At 40.5% G+C, this 21,642-nt stretch overlaps 1 protein-coding gene across 21 annotated transcripts in view; it reads right to left on the bottom strand.

The window, feature by feature from the left end:
* The window catches only part of AIG1 (androgen induced 1), a 321,750-nt gene that overhangs the window by 46,378 nt on the left and 253,730 nt on the right, over window positions 1-21,642 (bottom strand). For 9 of the 21 annotated variants that reach the window (XM_063632073.1, XM_063632009.1, XM_063632007.1 and 6 more), the window contains 2 exons: window positions 12,410-12,573; window positions 3,097-3,275 (listed from right to left, as the gene is read on the bottom strand). In XM_063632073.1, the coding sequence (XP_063488143.1) occupies window positions 3,097-3,275; window positions 12,410-12,573 (343 nt within the window). Of the gene's footprint in view, window positions 1-2,222; window positions 3,276-5,544; window positions 6,210-9,871; window positions 10,788-11,757; window positions 11,776-12,409; window positions 12,574-21,642 lie in introns of those variants that run through there. The other 12 variants (XM_055265907.2, XM_055265953.2, XM_055265935.2 and 9 more) reach the window with 6 other exon arrangements.

Below are 21,642 nucleotides of genomic sequence, written 5' to 3'. Positions count from 1 at the left end.
TAGCTGAGTATGGTGGTGGGCGCCTGTAATCCCAGCTACTTGGCAGGCTGAGGCAGGAGAATCGCTTGAACTTGGGAGGTGGAGGTTGCAGTGAGCCAAGATTGTGCCACTGCACTCCAGCCTGGGCAACAGTGCGAGACTCCGTCTCAAAAAAAAAAAAATCATTCATCGGCAAATTGTAATGATTTTAGATTTTTTGTTATAATTTTTATAACTCAATTTTTCTCTGGTTGTGATCTAGGGATAAGAACAACACACTCAATGCGACATCTGCTTCTTTCAAAATCTAATAAGACATACCAAGCAATGTGCTTCTTTCATAGTAGTAATGCATGCAAAATGAAACAATTTGATTTTACTTTAGAGGGCATATATTGATATGTCTCATTCAGATCACTGCAGCCCTAGAAACTTCACAAAGGTAGATGGCCTAATTTTTTTTAAAGGGGCCGTTTATCTATTACCCTCTGGTATGCCTGTGTCTTCTCAAGTTATCTAGGGTACTTGCTGAATTCTTCAAGCAGTGTGATATAATCAGTGTAATAGAAACTTGATTTCCCATGGGACAGTTAGACAAACAAGGTCACTGTGGACTAAATCATGATATAAAGCCATGATTGAAATAACCTTGAGAAGGCAATCCTAAACAAAAGGAATAAAGCCAGAAGCACCATGCTACCTGACTTCAAACTATACCACAGGGCTGCAGTAACCAAAATAGCACGGTGCTGAACAAAAACAGACACATAGACCAATGGAACAGAATAGAGAATGCAGAAGTAAGACCACATGCCTGCAACTATCTGATCTTCGACAAACCTGACAAAAAAACAAGCAATGGGGAAAGGATTTTCTGTTCAATAAATAGTGCTGGGATTACCGGCAAGCCATATGCAGAAGACAAAACCATACCTCTTCCTTACACTATATACAAAAATTAACTCAAGATGAACTAAAGACTTAAATGAAAAACCCAAAACTATAAAAACCCTGGAAGACAACTGATGCAATACCATTCTGGGCATGGGATTGGGCAAAGATTTCATGATGAATACACCAAAAGCAATTGCAACAGAAGTAAAAACTGACAAATGGGATCAAATTAAACTAAAGAGCTTCTGCACAGCAAAGTAAACTATCAACAAACTAAGCAGACAACCTAGAGAATTGGAGAAAACATTTGCAAACTCTACATCTGACAAAGGTCTAATATCCAGCATCTATAAGGAACTTAAATAAATTTATTAGAAGCAAACAACCCCATTAAAAAGTGGCCAAAGTACATGAACAGACATTTTTCAAAAGAAGACATACATTTGGTCAACAATCATGAAAAAAAGCTCAACATCACAGATCATTAGAGAAATGCAAATCAAAGCCAAAGTGAGATAGATACCGTTTCACACCAGTCAGAATGGGTATTATTAAAAAGTCAAAAAATAACAGATGCTGATGAGGTTGTGGAGAAACAGGAACGCTTCTACACTGTTGGTGGGAACGTAAACTAGTTCAAGTATTGCGGAAGGCAGTGTGGCAATTCCTCAAAGGCCTAAAAACAGAAATACTATTCAACCCAGCAATTCCATTACTGGGTATATAACCAAAGGAATAGAAATCATTCTATTATAAAGACACATGCATGCATATGTTCACTGCAGCCCTATTCACAATAGCAAAGACATGGACTCAACCTAAATGCCCATCAATAGTAGACTAGATAAAGAAAATGTGGTACACATACACCATGAAATACTATGTGGCCATAAAAAAAGAATGAGATCATGTCTTTTGCAGGAACACAGTTGAAGCCAGAGACCATTATCCTTAGCAAACTAATGAAGGAACAGAAAATCAAATAGTGATGTTCTCACTTATAAATGGGAACTAAATGATGAGAACACATGGACACATAGAGGGGAACAACATATACTGGGACCATTCAGAAGGTGGAAAGTGGGAGGAGGGAGAGGATCATTTTATATTTGTTGTTTATTTATTATTTATTTATTAAAACAACTAATGGGTACCAGTCTTAATACCTGGGTGACAAAATAATCCGTAGAACAAGCCCCCATGACACAAGTTTACCTATATAACAAACCTGTACATGTATTTCTGAACTTAAAAGTTAAATTAAAAATATTTATAACACATGCACACACACACACACACACACACACAAAGAAGTAGCCTTCAGAAAATATAGTGAGGGCATTCTGCTATTCTTGCAAGGTAAAAGAAATTTATTTTTATTTTTTACAGACAGATGATGTAAACCTTTATTTCAAAACTGTATCATATTCACTTTCTGAAAAGACATGGACCGGGGGACACAGCTTAAAACACTGGGAGGCCAGATGCCGGCATCTTCCAGGTGGGAACACAGCCATGATCACTCTAGGGCCGATGTCTCCTGGGGCTCTCAGGCAGCACAAGACAGATGCACCGGTACTGTGCAATCCCAGTTTTACTTAGAGCCACCTCTTTTTTGGGGGGGCATTAGTCCTCATCTCATGCCAGATTTTCACTAGAGGCTCCCTGTTCTTCCAAATCAGTTCAAGACTGTAAGTAACATACTATATTCCAAAGAGAGCTCCCCCAAGATGTGCTGCATAATCAAAACATTTCCATCCCACGATCATTCCTGCCATATCCGTGGCATTAATGAATTTTAGGGCATTTCCTGCTGTGAATGTGAACATTGGAAGAAAATAATGGCAAGCCTCCCTTCTGGGATCTTAGTGCCGACAGCTGCGAGGATCATCATGATGGCGCGAGATGCACCAAGTGATGGTCCATATCTTCCTGTGGCAACTTTACACACATAACTGACAAAATTGGAAATAATACCTGCAGATAGGTACATTGCCATGAACTGTTCTTGACCCAGAGTGTTCACTATACTGAAGGAGAAGCTCCACAAAACATACATATTTGCTGCCATGTGAAATAAGGAGAAATGATTGAATGTTGATAGCAACATTGGAGAACAACGGACCTTTGAGGCTGGATTAGATGTGAAATATCTGATCACTGTCCACTGCAGAGAAGACACTCTCCACAAACAGAATACAAGGACATTTGCAGCTATGATACCTGAGTCCGCTGGCCATCACTTAGGTTATTCCACCGCTTGTTAATCTCCTTTCTGAAGTCTCCTTCTTTTTGTGATCTTATGCTATCCAACCAATCAGCTTTTATGCCATCAATATAACTCTGGACCCTGGATTTCAGTGATTCATATTGCCAAAAAGCAGCTGATCCAAATGCACAGCCTGTAAACCCAACAGTAAAAAAATAAAGGTTTTATGAGAGTCCTTATAGGATAGGGAGAAAGATAAAAGACTGTTTCTTCCACCAGAGGAATCAAAGCACTTCTCTTGTATGCTTCACCACTTGTTGCCGTGTCTGATCTTCAAGGTTCAACCTTACTGGGTTCTTTTCTGAATCCACATTTTTCCTGAATAAAGAAGTTAAACCTGCGTGTGAGCAGCTGCGGCGGGGCTAGAACCGCAGTGAGCTCCTCGCAGCTCCTACTGCCCACCAGCGGAGCCCACGCTGAGCCGCAGCCCCAGCCTCTCTGCACCCAGCCTCGCCACCCCATTTTCCTGCTAAAAGAAAATTTTAGGATGGGCGTGGTGGCTCACGCCTGTAATCCCAGTACTCTGAGAGGCCAAGGCAGGTGGATCACCTGAGGTCGGGAGTTTGAGACCAGCCTGACCCACATGGAGAAACCCTGTCTCTAGGAAAAATACAAAATTAGCAGGGCTTGGTGGTGCATGCCTGCAATCTCAGCTACTCGGGAGGCTGAGGCAGGAGAATCGTTTGAACCAGGGAGGCGGAGATTGCAGTGAGCTGAGATGGTGACATTGCACTCCAGCCTGGGAAACAAGAGTGAAACTCCATCTCAAAAAAAAAAAAATTTTAGTACCTTCATTCGATATCCCAGGGATTGTATTGTTTTACTCCAGCAAAAAGACTTCTGGAAACACTGCTATCCGTGGAGCCACCGCCTAAGTAAGCTTACAATAATTTATCATCCTCCAAAATTCATCCATCTTTTGTACACAGTTCGTATTAATTTGCTGTTACTGACATAGCAAAATGTCAGTCCACTGACTGGTGGCTTAAACAATATTAATTTATTTTCTCAAAGTTCTGGTGGCTAGAAGTCCAAGATCAAGGTGTCAGCAGGTTTGGTTCCTCTGAGTCCTCTCCTTGGCTTGCAGTTGACCACCTTCTTCCCATGCCCTCACATGGTCTTTCCTCTGTGTATGTACATTCCTGGTGTCCCTTTGTGTGTCCAAATTCCCCTTTTTACAAAGACACTACTCAGATTGGATTAGGGCCCATTTTAATGGCCTCATTTTAACTTAATCCCTTCTCTAAAGGCCCTGTCTCCAAAAACAGTCATATTCTAAGGCACTAGGGGTTAGGGGTTCAATATATAAATTTTAGGGGGACACAGTGCCACAATGTAACCCATAATAGAGGTCAGACAGGTAAGATACATGTAGTTGTGATGGAAACCAACTCTGGATCCTTCAAGTCTTTGATCCTGTACTAATTGCAGCAGTCATTCCAAGGGTGTGGTATTGCTGTGCTTTTCTGTTTTGGTGGATTTCTGCTTGACTTTTCCTACTTAAAATCCCAGCTCCATGAGTTAGGAAACTAATATGGTAATGCTGCTAGATGCATTCTATATTTCTATCAATTTTGCTTTCAGAAATGGGGGACATATAGAGTGAATGTGTGTGGGAGAAAGAGAGAGAGACAGAGAGACAGAAGGAAGAGAGATTTTTAGCATTTTTTACATTTAAATGTAACTGTAATTTTAAATTAAATTTTTTGAGTTTAAATTTCTTTCAAATTAAAAAGGTTAATGTTTTTCATTTTTTAATTTTAAAATTCAATTGTAATTTTGGAGTGAATGGTTTTATATCATTTGTGGATTTCTCTCAACATTGGGCAATCAATACTTACATTTGTGTTAAGTAACATTTTATAATTTATATAACATATTTTTCATATTAAAAATAATTACGCTCAAAGACTTTGTAAAATAGTTTTTTTAAAACAATTTTGTGGCTGGGTGCGGTGGTTCACGCCTGTAATCCCAGCACTTTGGGAGGCCGAGGCATGCAGATCACGAGGTCAGGAGATCGAGACCATCCTGGCTAACAAGGTGAAACCCCATCTCTACTAAAAATACAAAAAATAAGCCAGGCGTGGTGGCGGGCACCTGTAGTCCCAGCTACTCGGGAGGCTGAGGAGGCAGGAGAATGGCATGAACTCGGGAAGCGGAGCTTGCAGTGAGCCGAGATCGCACCACTGCACTCCAGCCTGGGCGACAGAGTGAAACTCTATCTGGAAAAAAAGAAAAAAAAAATTTGTTTTGGAGTTATCAAAAAGACTCACATTTTTTAAAACCCCAAAATTATAGGAAAGAAACAGGTTCAGTAAACGCATTTTCAACTGGTAATAAAAATAAAAAGGAGACACTAATGCTGCCAGGATTTTGAGATGCACAATGCAGACGTCAGGTTCAGGGTGGCTTTGTCTTTATTAGTCAGAATTTGCATCTAGGAAAAGTTTCACATGATTAAATCAAGAGATGCAATACATTCAGGCTTTTCATGAAATTGACATCATTATTACAAATGGTGCTCATTTGAGGCAACTGTGATATTATGCAATGAGAAACATCTGTCCCCTTCCCTCTCAGGTCCCCATGGTGGCCTAGGTTCATGATTACAGCCACCTTTAGGACTAAATACACAAAAGCCTTACTCTATAACTGTCCCTTTGACTTTAACATAGTTCTCAAAAAGAAGTGCAATAAACTTTTATTCTTTCTTGATTAGATGGAGTTACAATTGCCAAAATAAAAATCCAAGGTCCAATTTTGGTTTTAAAATTAGAAAAGGAAAAAAAGTTATTATCAATAATGACTTTGGGAAGAACTCTTTAAAACACAGTGAGGGTCAGTTCTTTTGGAAACAACTGTATTCTATGTTTATACATATTTATATATAAAAGGTGTTCTCATTGGGGGAGGGGGGTGCTGATGCCACCAGTTCCTTTGAAGCCTTTTCTCCCCCACTGCCAATGCCCGAGGGGAACGAGTCTTCAATGGCGGCTCAATCTAGCTCTTGCGTTTAGACTTGGATCTCATTCCAATTTAGGCTTTTCTTTCTCTTCTTCCATACCTAGAAATACAGGCAAAGTGTTTTATTTGAGCATCAGATTAAACTACGAGCAGTTTGTTTAATCTGGTTTGCTAACACTACTCACACATCCACTCATCTGCCCTCACTTCTCCCATTCACCCTCCTGACACACCCCCCTTTCCCTCCTAGCTAAGAAGGAAAGCCATGCACAACTTTCTCCAGAAACATCCTCAGTGACCTCTCTTCCCCACCCTTTCCACAGAATCAGGACACAGCATCTCTGGGACACACCCAGCTCCTATGGCCTCTGGGAGACAAGGCTGCAAGTTGATTCATGACTTGCTGAGTTTGCATGGAAATCCCAGCTGGACTGCTTTTTAAACCAGCTTCTGGCAACATGAGGTGTGCAACTCATGAGTTTCAAACAGACTTCATTTATTTTTACTTTAGTCCTGTCCCTTCCTAAGGCAAGGACTTTGGATTTTAAAAAGCCATGCTTTTTTTTTTCTTGTTTTCTTTTTAAAGTTCATAGAGAGTTTATTAGCCATAAGAGCTATTTATTTCCATACTCATGAATCTTAAACTGCAGTTCTCTCTCTATTCAACCCAATCCTGGTAGAGTCATGTTTTTCCTCCTGTAGGACTTGTATGTACTGGACCAGTAAGACCCTTTGCCTATTGTCTGTAGAGAACAGTCAATGATTTTTCATGTTCCTGAAGATGAAAATGTTCATCATTTTTAGGAATTATAGTTAAATCTGGCAAGTGCTTCTTGCTTTTTTCTTTTTCTTGTACCTAAACATTTTTTGAATCATACCAAATTCTCAGTTTCTTTGTTTCAATAGCAAAAATGAAACAAAATAACTTAAAATGCCACTTTGCAGGTTTTGTTAGTATTCTTTCATAAATTGCAAGCTTTCTGAGGGTAGGGCCCTTCCCTATTTTGTTCCCCAGCACCTAACATAGTGCGTGTGTCTCACTGCAGGAGCTCAATTAATCTTTGTTGAATAAAATTAATAAGCAATGAACACAGAGAAGACCTCAGAAGCCTGGACTAGTGGAAAGCAGTAGAACAAAATATGGGACTCCATAATATGAAAATTATAAAATTTAACCCCAGAGGGTCATAATGTTAGGGCTTACAATAAGAAGGACTCCCCCCCAAATAACCCCAGCTCCTGGTATATGTTTCGTGCTGTCAGAGTAGTGGTGGTGGAATGTAGGTAACGTGCTCTGAACGAATGTCCCCAGATGGTCTTTTATGTTTGGTTTTCATGGCTAAGGAACTGGCAGAGATCTGGAGCACTTTTTCCAATGTCCTTCTCAGAGATCCTATGAAGGAAAACTTCAAATTGAGGAGTAAGGACATCTGACGGGAGGAGGAACAGGTTTGAAGGCAAGAAGGTACAACACGCCTTCGTTGTTGGGTAACCACGGAAAGAAGAAAACAGCACAGATTCAGCTCAAACAGCACACCTGTCTTGAACCTCAGCTCTGTCCATATTCCCTCTCCTGTGGAGAAGCTATCAGGGGCTAAGAGCAGTTTGCTTTTCTTTTTAAAGTCTGTTTTTTCCAAAGCGTTCTCCTACAGATGGGTTGACTTGGCAGCAGTGCTGGAATCTTCAAAAGCGCGGGTGGAGAACGGGTCGGGGGGGCGGGGGGGATATTCATTGACCTAGAGAGGGAAAATGGCTTCCCACCTACTTTAGTTTGGCAGCTGTGAGGTAGAGAGAAAAAATTAGACAGCTGTAAATAATGTCTGCAAGAACCAGAGATAAAATTTCCACGCAAAGGGCAGGAAGAAACCTATCGCGAAGCGGAGGCAGGATACACTTTTCGGACCAGAGGGGACAAGACTGCTGGGCGCTGAGGGGAGTCAGTCACATGCCCTTCCCGCAGGCCGGTGGAGGGCTCCACCAGGGGGCAGTGCTGGGACATCGCTAGACCTGGATGGGCCTGGGCAGAAATGACCTGCACGGGTAGCTGGAGGAGAAGAGGTGCAGGTTTCTGCACACATAGACCTCTCCTGTCTCCCCGCTTGCCTACTTTCTCTGTCCTCATACCAACCTTTTGGTTTTGAAAAGACTCATTTCTGGTCTTACAAAATGTAGCTTTAATAAGACTGGTCAGATATACCAAAATTGGGATAAAGTCTTAGCTTAAGTAAAGAAATATTTCAGCTGTGAAGTGTCCCCCCCCCACCACCCGGCCAAACTGCTACATTGAAGTGCTTAACTCTCAGTACTTCAGATTGGGAGAGAATGCCAAGGGTGTGGCTGGACAGCCATGTGCTAACGAAATTAGGTACGTGACTCACGGATCCAACCAACCTCCACAGTAGATGCCAGAAATAGAGAGGTGGTTATCTGAAAAAGATCCGCGGAGTGCCCTCTTGTCTGACTGCTCGGACCCCCACGACTTGCATGGGAGGCCAATAAGGTTTTTGAGAATTTTATACCAGCAGAAACTTTGACAGCATGGACTGAAAGGGAAGAGACAGGATGAAATGAAGGACCAATGGCTTCAAAGATGGTTCAGCGACTGGCTCCTCCTTGGTTGTAGAGGGTGGAACTACTGCCCAGGGCTGTGGGGGTGGGGCTCCTGTGACCCTGCGCCTGGAAGGCAGGGCTATGCATCCCCTCCCCCGTGAGCCCTGAGGACAGAGCATCTAGCCAAAGAAGATTATTTTCAAGCCTTAAAATGGAATGGAATTTCCCCCGCTAGCTTCAGACTTGCTTGGGAACCATGATTCTTTTTTTTTCCCCTGCAACTTCTCCCTTACAGAATGGGAATGTAAATTCTATGCCTGTCCCACCATTCTGTTTTGGAAGCAGATAACTTTTTGTCTGGTTTCCCAGGTTCACACACAGCTAGAGAACAATTTTGCTTCAGGATGACTCATACCCTGAGTCTCACACGTACCCAATTTTATGATATTTAAGATGAGATTTTGGACTTGAGAGTTGATGTTTGAAAGACGTCTGGGGTTGTTGGGATGGAATATTTTCATGGGTGAAGGACATGTATTCTGGTGGGGAGAGAGTGAAGTATTATGAGCTGAACTGTGTCCTCCGCTTCCAAATTCATACGCTGAAATCCTAACCCCGAGGATGTGGTTTTAAAGTCAGAATGTGACTTTACTTGGAGGTAAGTATTTACAAATGAGGTCATCAAGGTGGGCCCTAATCAAATACAACTGGTATCCTTATACAAAGGGGAAATTTGGAGACTGGACTGAACATCAGTTAGAAGGTACTGGCTCTGCCATCACCTATTCTGGAGGGTCACTTGAGATTTTGAGGCCTCAGTTACTTTTGGTGAAAGGAAAGGGTCGGTATTTATGATTTCCAATCTCTCTTTCAGCAGTAAGATTCTGCAATAATGTGATTTTTATCTTGAAGTTGTAGCTAACATCAGTTACCCAAGTAGACAGAGTTGAGCTATTAAAAACCATTATGGAAAAAGGAGGGTGGCTCCAATGCAGTCTTCCTTCTTCTTGGGGGATTGTATAGTAATTGATGTGAAATAATCAGGATTGTAGTACTGTACTCCAATGTTCTCAATTCATCCTAACACACTGCTTTTAGTGAGTAGTTTTTGACTCAATAGCTAACAGAATCAGGCAGCTAATGTGACTGCGTAAAGTGGCCAGGTGAAAACGAGGGAAAGTTAGTCACCTAAAGCAGATAACTGATACTCAATTCTTTTTTCTTTTCTTTCTGTTTTTTTTTTTGAGAGTTTCACTCTGTGGCTCAGGATGGAGTGTGGTGGCACGATCTTGGCTCACTGCAACCTCTGCCTCCAGGTTGAAGCGATTCTCGTGCCTTGGCCTCCCAAGTAGCTGAGATTACAGGCACCCGGCTCATTTTTGTATTTTTAGTAGAGATGGAGTTTCGCAATGTTGGACAGACTGGTTTTGAACTCCTGGCCTCAAGTGATCCGCCCACCTTAGCCTCCCAAAGTTCTGGGATTACAGGTGTGAGCCACCGTGCCCAGCCAAGGGATAACTGATACTCTATTCTACACCATTGTCACCAGAAGAGAACAGTGGGCTCGGTGTTTCCAGATCTTAAAATATTTCCTAAGAAGCTGAAAATCTGGCCTTTATGTGAAATCTTCCCCCCCCCCTTTTTTTTTGAGACGGAGTCTTGCTCTGTTGCCAGGCTGGGGTGCAGTGGCACGATCTCAGCTCACTGCAACCTCTGCCTCCTGGGTTCAAGCAATTCTCCTGCCTCAGCCTCCCGAGTAGCTGGGACTACAGGTGCACGCCACCATGCCTGGCTAATTTTTGTATTTTTAGTAGAGACAGGATTTCACCATGTTGGCCAATATTGTCTCGATCTCTTGACCTCGTGATCCACCTGCCTCAGTCTCCCAAAGTGCCGGGATTACAGGCATGAGCCACTGCGCCCAGCCGAAATCACCCAATTTTAAAACACTGATTCAAAAACAAAGATTCCACGATGTAGGCCTAACAAAACTTGTTAGGGAGAAGTTGGGGGAGGCCATCAGTTTGTGACCCCTCTTGTAAATGAGGATGATACTTACTTGGCACAAAACATCTGTCTCTGTGGAACTAACTAGGTGGTCCTAGGTACATAAACTTCATTTTCATATATAAAATGAATTTTTAAAAAAGTTAGTCAATCTTATGTTACTTAAGAGAATGGCATAAATTAAACAAATCATTCAAAAAACCTTAATTTCATTATTCATTTTTAACTTCTCATTCAAAGCTGCTAAAAAGCAGTATTCTATTAATGTAGAGTGGATATTTCTCTCTAGTGGTTTTCAGGTCATCCTCTCATAGAAGTAGTACAGCTGTGGCCAAATGACTGTCAAATCAGTCAAGTCAAGTGTAAGCAGGTACTTAAGTACTTCCTGAATGGCATATACTGGACACATTCGTTTAAGTTTAAATACAGCCTTTCTCCCAAGAAGCTGAGAAAGGTTTATATTTTGTTCTCAAAATATTTTTGTCCTCAAAATATTTTTGTCAAGTAACTAAATACTTCTGTAAATTAATGGAGAAAGATCACTAGTTCCAGTGAACAGGTGGAACATTATTAAAAGATTAGTGTCTGGTTCCCCAAACTGTGGCCTAAACAGAATTAAAATGTTGATACTTTTTCTAATAGAGCATTGATTAAAATCAAAAGCTGATGAGAAAAGAAGCCCTTAAATTCCTCTGCGCCATTTAACATTGGCTAATACCCTGACACATACAATCTTAGAGGATCCACACACACAAAAGTCTGATTCAGTAACCACGCACAGTAACCATGCACTCACTGTGCTTTACTTGTCTGATTTGATTGAGCTCCTGGTAGGGTGTCTGGCACAAAGCAGGGTGCTCAATGTCTGTGTCACAGAGTCCATTTACTGGGGATGTCTAGAATGCTGTGATTGTGTCACAGGAAAGAGCCAGGGCTTCCTAAAATCTCCAAACCATCTTGCCTTTGGATGTACTTTCAGGCAGGACTCAATCACTACATGTCTGTGCTGGCGCTTTTTCCACCTTTCAATTTTTATGTTATTTTACATACACTTTGGACAGGTTTTGCACAGCTTGGATAAGATTACGTGCCTTGCCAAGATGGAGGCTCTGCCATAAATGGAAACAAAAGAGAAATCAAATCGCAGGTTAAAAGAGTTTTTCCAGCCACGAAATATTATCTTTTACTGCTTGTAGCTCTTTGCCACTTTCAGACTTTCCATATGACAGCCACCGGTGAGTCAAGGTGGCTGGAGCATTGCACACTGCTTAGATAGAGCTCTAGCAGAATGGCAGTGAGACCTCTCCCCAGATGACTGCACCCACATAGTAAGTGGAGATCTGGGTGACTTTAAAGGAGACTCGTTACATTTAATAATGTATCTATTTAATTTGAGGTCCCTTTAGCTAACTAAGGCAGCATTGTGTTGTTAATGAGGACAAATTTCCCTAATATATATTTTTGCTAACACTACATTTTTCCCTATAAAATTTTATAGACATGCCTCTTTCCTCTTTAGATTTGGACGTTTTACTAGCTAATAAGACCAAGTGACTACTAAACCTTTCGGGTAACTGTCAGCAGCTTTTAAATTCATAATGTAGTTTTAAAAATGGAGCTCTTTATAGGAGATCCTGTGTGAAGGCTAAAAGAAGAGGCTACAGTGGAATTTTCCCTCAGTCTCTGCATAGACTGTTGTCGGCAGTAATTCTCTTGTTTTATGTTCCCTCAGACAATACTTACTTTTCTGTGTATCCCAGATATAGTTGTTCAGAACTTCTCCCAGCAGGTACAGGAAGTTCATTAAGATAGTTGTAGACCCAAAGAAGATGATTCTGGCTCCTGGGCCAATGTGTTCCAGGAAAGGGTACACCCACATGCCAGTTACATGATGCACCCAGCACACCCTGCAAAAGAATCGGACAGGAGACAAGGACAGGAGTCACTCTTATGGAAGGCACCAAAGCCGCTATGATGCAAATATACACTCCCTCACTCTCCCCATGCTTCAGCATTTGCCAGTCTCAAGTTCGCTTCTGATACTCAGGAGCTACTGGAAACTTGGTTGTTGTTTATTTTCTTTTACTTTTTATTCTGAAATAATTTTAGACTCACAGAAGAAGCACAACACACTCAGCTTCCCCTCATGTTAACATCTTGTATAATCCTGGGACAATTAACTAAAATTAAAAAATTAACATTGATATGACAGTACTAAATTATAGGCTTTATTCAGAATTTCCCAGCATTCCTGTGAATGTCCTTTCTCTGTTCCAGGATCCAGTCCAGGACCCCATGTGGTCTTCAGTCTTCACATCTCCTCAGTCTCACACTCTGGCAGTTTCTCAGTCTCTCCTTGTCTTTGATGATATTTGAAGGGTATTTGAAATGGCTGACTTTATTAACACTGTTCAACAATCTTTTAAATCTCTTCTTTGCAGAATGAGACAATATGGCATTGGGCAACCACAGGAGAATAAGACCTAGGTGAGTATGTGCCAGATACCTTGCCATATGGTCTTCCAACTAGACACCAACACTCATGCCATATGCTGGCACAACCATACATACCCTAGCAGGTACTAGCTTCCCACTCCTCTGATCTTCAGATGTGACATTGATTTCATTTTTTTCCCCTATTTTACATACTTACTTAATCATTCTGTTTGTGTTCCAGAAATATTTTTGACTCAGTGGGAATAGTAACATCATGAATTGCCACTGCTTTCAAAAGTTTAGTTAGAATATCGGCACCATGGGCTTGGTCCTGACATGACTGCTTACAGCTGTTTTCCAAACATTCTTGAGTTCATTCCTTTATAAACTGTTGGCAATTGTGAAGACCAAATAAAATACAGATAACTCTATTGCACTGGGAATAAAGATGACTTTTCATACTTATGTGTTCTGAGGTCATTTTCCTTATCCTTGGCTTCACTCTAAGTAGTTTATCTACATATAAACATTACTGGCAGGGTGCAGCGGCTCACACCTGTAATAGCACTTTGGGAGGCTGAGGAGGGTGGGTCACCTGAGGTCAGGAGTTCAGGACCAGCCTGACCAACATGGCGAAACCCCATCTCTATTAAAATACAAAAATTAGCTGGGCGTGGTGGTGGGCACCTGTAATCCCAGCTACTCAGGAGGCTGAGGCACAAGCATCGCTTGACCCTGGGAGGCAGAGGTTGCAGTCAGCTGAGATCACGCCACTGCACTCCAGCCTGGGCGACAAAGTGAGACTTGGTCTCAAAATAATAATAATAATAATAATAAATATTACCTACACATGTACCTCATTTTTGGCAGGAAACCTGGGGATCTATACCTGAGAACCTGCATTATCAATGAGGGTGATATCCCCTCTCCTCTTGCAGGTGAAAATTCATTCTGGGGTTGGTGGTGAAACAATTTTATACTTTCTACGTAGAAAGCACAGATACACACACACACATATATATACACACACACACATACATATACACACACACAGATGTACATATATGTATATAGAAACACATCAATAGGTGAACAAACAAAAATGTGGCATATGCATGCAATGGAATATTACTCAGCCATAAAGAGGAGTAAAATGTTGATACAAGCTACAACATGGATGGACCTTGAAAACATTATGCTAAGCAAAATAAGCCAGACACAGGTCACATATTGTATGTGATTACACATATATGAGGTACCTAGAATAGGCAATTTCATAGAGACAGAAAGCATTGTATCTATCAGTTACCAGGGGCTCTGGGGAGTGGAGAATAGGGAGTTATTGTTTAATGGGAACAGAGTTTCTGTGGGGGATGATGAGAAAATTTTGGGTATAGATACTGGTGATGGTTACACAGTGTTGTAAATACATTTAAGGACATTAAATAGTATACTTGCAAATAGCTAAAATGATAAATATTATGTTATGTATATTTTAGCACAATAAAAAATGTTCCTGTGGTGGAAATTAGGAAAAAAAAAAAAAAAAAAACATGTCCACAAAGGTTCCTTGGTAGAGGGAAGCCGTAATGAAAGAAAGATTGAGGAGCAATCTTACGGCAAAGAGGCATACTCTAGGTCCGTCCAGGTCAGCCTGAATCACTGTCCAAACGAAAATATTTGTATCAAAAAAAGAGGCCATGTTAGTCCAAAGATTCTGTTAGTAAAGCTGAAGCAGTTGTGAGAATCGGCAGAAATTAAATGGTTAGAACTACCCTGTGGGATTCTGAGATATCATATTGTTTGTCCATAAATTAGAAGCAGTTTCATCATTCTGACATTGTCTTAAATAATGTAAGGAGGTGCTGTGTACCCATCAAGTGGTTTATTAATTTCCATGGAGAGAATATGCAATGTTCCCCCAATTTAATACCATTAAGCTGTAATTGATGTTGCAAATTAGCTTATAAAATTTTAATCAGTCTATGCTACAGGGTGTTTGCACTGGAGCAGCCGGATGGATCTGGATTAAATGTGAGTCAGGCCATGCCACTATTCTGCTCAAAACTTGCTTCCTCTCCTACTCAGAGTAAAAGCCAGAGTCCCCAGATGGTTTTTTTTTTTTTTTTTTTTTTTTTTTTTGAGACGGAGTCTTTCTGTGTCGCCCAGGCTGGAGTGCAGTGGCACATTCTCGGCTCACTGCAAGCTCCGCCTCCCGGGTTCACGCCATTCTCCTGCCTCAGCCTCCGAGTAGCTGGGACTACAGGCGCCCGCCACCACGCCCGGCTAATTTTTTTTTTGTATTTTTAGTAGAGACGGGGTTTCACCGTGGTCTCGATCTCCTGATCTCGTGATCCGCCCGCCTCGGCCTCCCAAAGTGCTGGGATTACAAGCGTGAGCCACCGCGCCCGGCCTAGATGGTTCTTCAAGGCCCTACCCAGCACTTTTCTGATTTAATCTCCTGTTATTCTCCCCATCATTCTCCGCCACTCCAGCCCATCAACTCCTTGGTGTTCCTCGAACACTCTAAGCTCTCTCTGTCTCCGGGCTTTTGTATTTTTCCCCTGCCTGGAACAATACTCCTCGCCACCCTCACAGCACCCCCTTGGGCTCCCTTGTGACCTTTGGGTTTTCACTCAAATGTCACCTTTCCAGTGATGTCTTCCCTGGCCACTGCATCTAAAAATTGCAACCTCTATCCGCAAACTCTCTATTCTCTCTCCCTTTATTTTTTCTCCCAGCCATATAATATACTCTACTTATTTTTATTTGTCTGTTTATTGTCTGTTCAATGAGCAAAGGAATTTTGTCCAATTATGTTCATTGCTGTATTCTGTGGTTCTTGGAGCAGTATCTGGCAGAGTATGCACTCAATAACTATTTGTTGAATTAATAATCTAATGAGGGAATATAAACAGCAACATCTGCTTATTGAGCCATTACTATATGGCAGAAACTTCGCCAATAACTTACGAATTTTTTTAATCTCAAAAAAATCCCTAAAATCTTTATGCTTTTTGTCACTACATTTAATTTAAGTCAGGAGTAGGGAAACCTTTTCTGTAAAGAACCAGACAGTAAATATTCCCATATGGTCTCAATCACAACTACTCAACTCTCAACTCCACCATTGTAGTGCAAAAGCAGCCATAGACAATATGTAAACGAGTGTGGATGTGTTCCAATAAAACTTTATTTATAGACACTGAAATTTGAATTTGATGTAATTTCACATCATGAAATATTCATCTTTTGATTTTTTCAACTATTTAAAAATGTGAAAACCATTCTTAGCTTTTGAGTCATAAAACAAACAAACAAACAAACAAACAAAAATACAGGTGGTGGGCTGGATTTGGCACACGGGCTGTCATCTGCTGACTACTTGTTTAAGTAGTTCTTTGTATTTCACAAAGTTCCTTCAGCACACTATGTCATCTAGACTTCGCAGCAATTCTAGATATAGCATGGCATTCTCATTGTACTATTGTATGAATCAGAGCTTATAGGGTATAAATGAGACTATGTCAGAACTGCCAATGCAATGTGAAATTCTCAGGTTTGCAACCTACAAGGCAGAGAAGCAGACAGCTATTCTGAGTGTGGTGCTTATAAACATGAGATGTAATCTCCTTTACTTTGTACGACTACCCTATTAGGTATGATTATTCTCTTTAAACAGATAAAGAAACTGAGATCAGATGAGATCAGATTGAAGAATTTATCATAAAACTGGCAAAGCTGGGAAGAAGTGCACATCTGATTTCTTTTTTTGCTGCATGGACCTGCTTCCCTAAATGAGGCATTCAATATTGTCTACAAAATGGAATTGAGCGTTTCTTGTTTGGTTTGGTTTGGTTTTCTTAACTTGGTAGGTCATCAAACCATCTCAGATAAAGAAATCCTGTTATTTGGGGTTTCACCTGGATCAGTGTGAATGATGCATCCACTTGTCTTAACAAGTTGTGCTTTCACCATTTGTTTCCTTGATTTTTATCAGGGCTCAATTCTCTGCACAAAGATGACTCGTGGCCTTCCCATCTATCTGGAGAGTTCTTAGTTCTTGGCTGACTTTTAATTTCTCTCCTTCTAAAGTCTTCTTGTCTTAGTGATCAAATAATGTATGCTTATGATCATGGTACCAATTTTAATTTTAGCTTAAGAAATCAATAACCATGATATGTGTGCATACATATATATGCACGTATTAGTATAATAAGATTATTGGATTGTCTGTTTTATTAAATGTACCTCCGATTGCATTCACGTTTATGTACAATTAAAAAAATAACATTTATTCATGCCTCCTATCTGAGTGCTTTGTTACTCACAAATGATACAAAGTAAATGGCTTATATGAATGAATTAAATTACACATGTACCTTGAAACTGTGTACATCTATAATGCATCAATGAAAAAAAGTAAATGAGGCAGAGCTAATTCCTGTCCTCATGGAGTACAGTGTAATGAGAAATACAGATAATTAAGAATTACAAGTGTAGTCAGAATTAAGAAAGGGTAAGTGTAGGTGTGCCATGGGTACACGGGGATTATTCCCCAACTTTTTTTAAACCTCCCACTTGCCTTTAGTCTTTCTTTCTCCTGTGTATTTAACTTTCTTTCAAACCAATGTTTTTCATAGCTGATGAATATGTTCAGATGCCTTTCATTAAAGCAAAATCAAATGTTTCCAAATATTTTACAAGTACTACTCATGTCTCTCCTCTTCAAAAGCAAACTTCTCCAATAAGTGGTCCAGATTCACTGATGCCATATCTGTATATTGTACTCACTTTCACCCACAGCAGTCTGGCATCTCTTCTTGCTATTCGACCAAAAGATATTGGTTTCTTTGACATCAGTTTCTCCTGGTTTTCCTCCTACCACTTGGCTGTTCCTCTTCCCTTTGTCAGTGCACCCTTCACTACCCTACCACTAATTTTTGGATTTGCTTAAATCTTGGTTTCCAAACTGTTTTCTCTTATGCATTCTCAGTTGATGAGTTCATTCATGGCTATGGCATCATGTTCACTACTTATACACAGGTATTTTACAAACTTATATCCTAACCAAGATCTCTCCTCTATTCTAGGCAGTTTATCAAACTGTTCTTAAGACATCTCATTTTGTCCATCTTAAAGATACCTCAAACTCAATATATCTAAAGACAAAATCACGGTCTTTCTCCCCAAACTTCCAGTATTTCTTATTTCTGCAAATAGTACTATCATTCATTCAGTTTTGTAACTCAAACATTGCAAGTCATCTTTGATACTTCCCTCTCTTTCATCGCATTTAGTTAATCCATTATCTTTTTTTTTTTTTTACAATTTTATAACTTTATTTGATGTATTTGACAATCAGCAGTTAGTTCTCATCCACATTGACTGTCTGCAGATTTTTGAAAGTGGTAACAGGTACATACATAGGTAACTGAAGTATAGAGCTTATTTGGTGAATCTTCATCCTCAGAATATTTTCTGGACAACCACACATGGATACAGTTTGGGACATTCCTTATTCCTTTGGCCCAGACAGTTTTGTTGGGCCTGGTATCGATGCACACATCTGGAGTTCCCATCTCCTTCGTGGCAAATTTCCAGATCTCTTTGAGTGCCCGAGGGGCAGACTTCTTGAAGCCCACTCCATGGATGCACTTGTGAATGCTGATGGTGTATCATCAATGAGGTCACCACCTTGTTGATGGCAGAATGGCCCTTTTTGTCTCGCCACCCTTCTTTGTGAGAACCATTCTGCCAGGCCTAAGTTGGAAAGGAAGAGCATAGCGACTGCCCAATCCATTATCTTGTCTTATCAAGGTTACCCCTTACATCTCTCTAATATGTTGATTTTTCCCATGTGCATCACCAGCATCTTAATTTGTGTTAGAAGCATTTCTGTCTGGAGGACTATGATAGTTTCTAATGTGTCTCTACATCTATTTTTTCCCCTTCCATGTCATCCTTACTGCTGCCAGAGTGATCTTTCCAAACCAGAAGTATGAACACACCATATCCCTGCTTTCAACATGTCAAAGGCCTCCCACTGGTTTTTTGTTAGAGACCCAAAGTTTCAACAAAGTCTAGAGTGCTCTTCATAGAGTGGCTTCTATCTGTCTCTTTGGCCCCATCCCATATGTTGCTCCTGTTCCTCTTTGCATTCCTGTCACACTGGCTTTCATTTGGTTCCTTGATCTTGTCATGTTCCCTCCTGCAATGTGGGTTTTCACATATTCTTCTTTCTGCCTGTACTGTGAGTTAGCCACCACTTAGCATAATTAGGTTATATGTATCCTTTCTATATTAGCTCAACTGGTACAATTGATCAATTATCACTTACTCAGGTAAGGTCTCCCCTGATCCATCAGATTAGGACAGATTTTTATAAGTTCTTCTAGAACTAGGGCTCTCGTTCATTTTTAAAGCTCTTTTATTCATACTTAAATTTGAATATCTTTATTTAAATAATATGTTTCTCCCCCTCTACAGTGTAAGTTCTGTGGGGTGAGGGACTGTGTTTATTTTTACCTCTCCTTGGATCCTCAGCACTTATCAGAATGCCTGTCACACACTAGAAGAATGAATGAATGAATAAAGTAGCATTTAAACTGTGATAGAAAGGATAAGTAAGAATTCATTGAGTAAAGATGGGAGGAAAGAACTTTCTAGCCAAAAAAAGGCATGTCTAAAGAACCAAGAACAAGAGAACACTCCCAGAAGTTCAAGAAGAGAACACCTTTGTTGTGATCAAGGAAGAGAGGGTAGAAGGAGCAGGCAGGTGCCAAACCATGGGTTGATTTTTAAGCCATGGTAAGAATTGTAGACTCCATCCTAGTGTGCAAATAGAAAGTCTTCGAAAATATGAAATAAATCTGAAATAGATCAGATTGGGCTGAACCAATTGTATCAGAAATGGTAGTGGCTAGGAGAGGAACAATAGCATTGGCAATGAAAATTAGCTGAAAGATTTAAGAACACTTAGACCAGTGTCCATCAAACTGTTGAGTCATGAGTGTGGCGTGCTGGAGATTGTCATGAGAGCTGGTTGTTAAATCTTTAGGTGGTTTGCAAGCTGGTTGGTCGGTAGCTTGAATTCAGCCATGGTGGGAATATTCACACCAAGGATATGGGCAAATGCTACACATCAGGTATTCCCTCCTTTGCCTCCAGAAGACCTAGCTGGTTGTTAAACATTTGTCAGGAACTCACTGTTACTAGCATTTTAAAACAGTAACAGATGTGAACAGAAGAGAAAATATTACAGGGCCTTGCATATAATGATGACAAGAATTATTTTGTGAAACTTCTATTTCAGTTATGTGTGTATGCCTGTAAAAGAAATTTGACAGGCACTGATTTAACAAATAGAGTTAAGACAACGTGGTGATTGATTAGATTTAGGGAATGAGGAAACTGAGATGAGTTAAGGATTAATCACAGATTCCTGGCTTGATTAGCAGGATGGAAACAGCTGCCATTTCCTGAGAGAGGGAATGCTGTAAGGGAGCCTGTTTGAAGGGATGATGAGTTCAGTCTTGACATGTTGAGTTTGAGGTACCTGTAAAATATCCAAGTGGAGGTGTTCTGAAGGCAGTCAGTTCTATGGATTTGGACTTTGAAGAAAGGACTGATTTGGCAATACAGGTATCAAGTTCATTGGCAAAAAAAGATTGTGGTTGAAACTATCAGGACAGACTGAGACCTAGGAAGAGTACAGGGTCTGAAGGAAGTGGGCCCATGAGAGGGCCTTGGAAAAGGTTAAGATTTAAGGGATAAGGTCAAGGAGGATGAGCCTAAAAAGGATATCAAGAAAGATGGGCAAGTAACAGGGAAGCAAAATAGAAAAGTGTGATGTTGTAAAGCCAAGGGACAAGTGGTTCACAGATAGACAGCATCTATTAGCACAGGGTCTTCATCAAGAATGATTAGAAAACTGGCTTGCCACCAATAAAGTGGAAGGGAAAACATTTTCAGATTCCAAGTGGTATGTACAACTTTCAAATCTACTTTGGATGTTGACTGGGTATAAATGATATATAGTCAGTTGAAAAAAATGACATTGTCAAGCTCAGTGGCTCTTTTTGCTACATGGCCAAATTTCATCCTATTCTGTCATGAGTTGGGGAAGTCACTGGAGCCCTTGAGGAGCACAGTGAGGTCGATATATCATCCTTTACTCTTCTAGCTATGTCATCTTTCTATTTTTGAGATTACTTTAAAGAGGTTTCAAAAACTTGCTCTATTATTCACATTTAGATAAGGAATTAGGTTGCTTGAGAGCTAGGCTATTAGCACTGAAGACACACACTCATATGCAATAAGAGCTAATTAGCTAACCACACTGAATGCACATGTGCTAAAGGCTTTATATGAGCAGCTCTTCGGAGAAGGTATGGCATTAGTACCATTTTACAGATAAGGACACTGAGGCCTAGACAGATTAAGTAAATGGAGAATCTGAGATACACACTTCAACAGTTTAGTGTTCAGCCTGGATGCCAGGCTCCTGTACTGCTCTGAAGGCTAGATGGTGATGGATG

This window comes from Symphalangus syndactylus, chromosome 2 (genome assembly GCF_028878055.3).
Source record: "Symphalangus syndactylus isolate Jambi chromosome 2, NHGRI_mSymSyn1-v2.1_pri, whole genome shotgun sequence".
Taxonomy (NCBI): domain Eukaryota; kingdom Metazoa; phylum Chordata; class Mammalia; order Primates; family Hylobatidae; genus Symphalangus; species Symphalangus syndactylus.
Note: the sequence above shows the minus strand (reverse complement) of the source record. Positions and strands in the feature narration are given on the sequence as shown.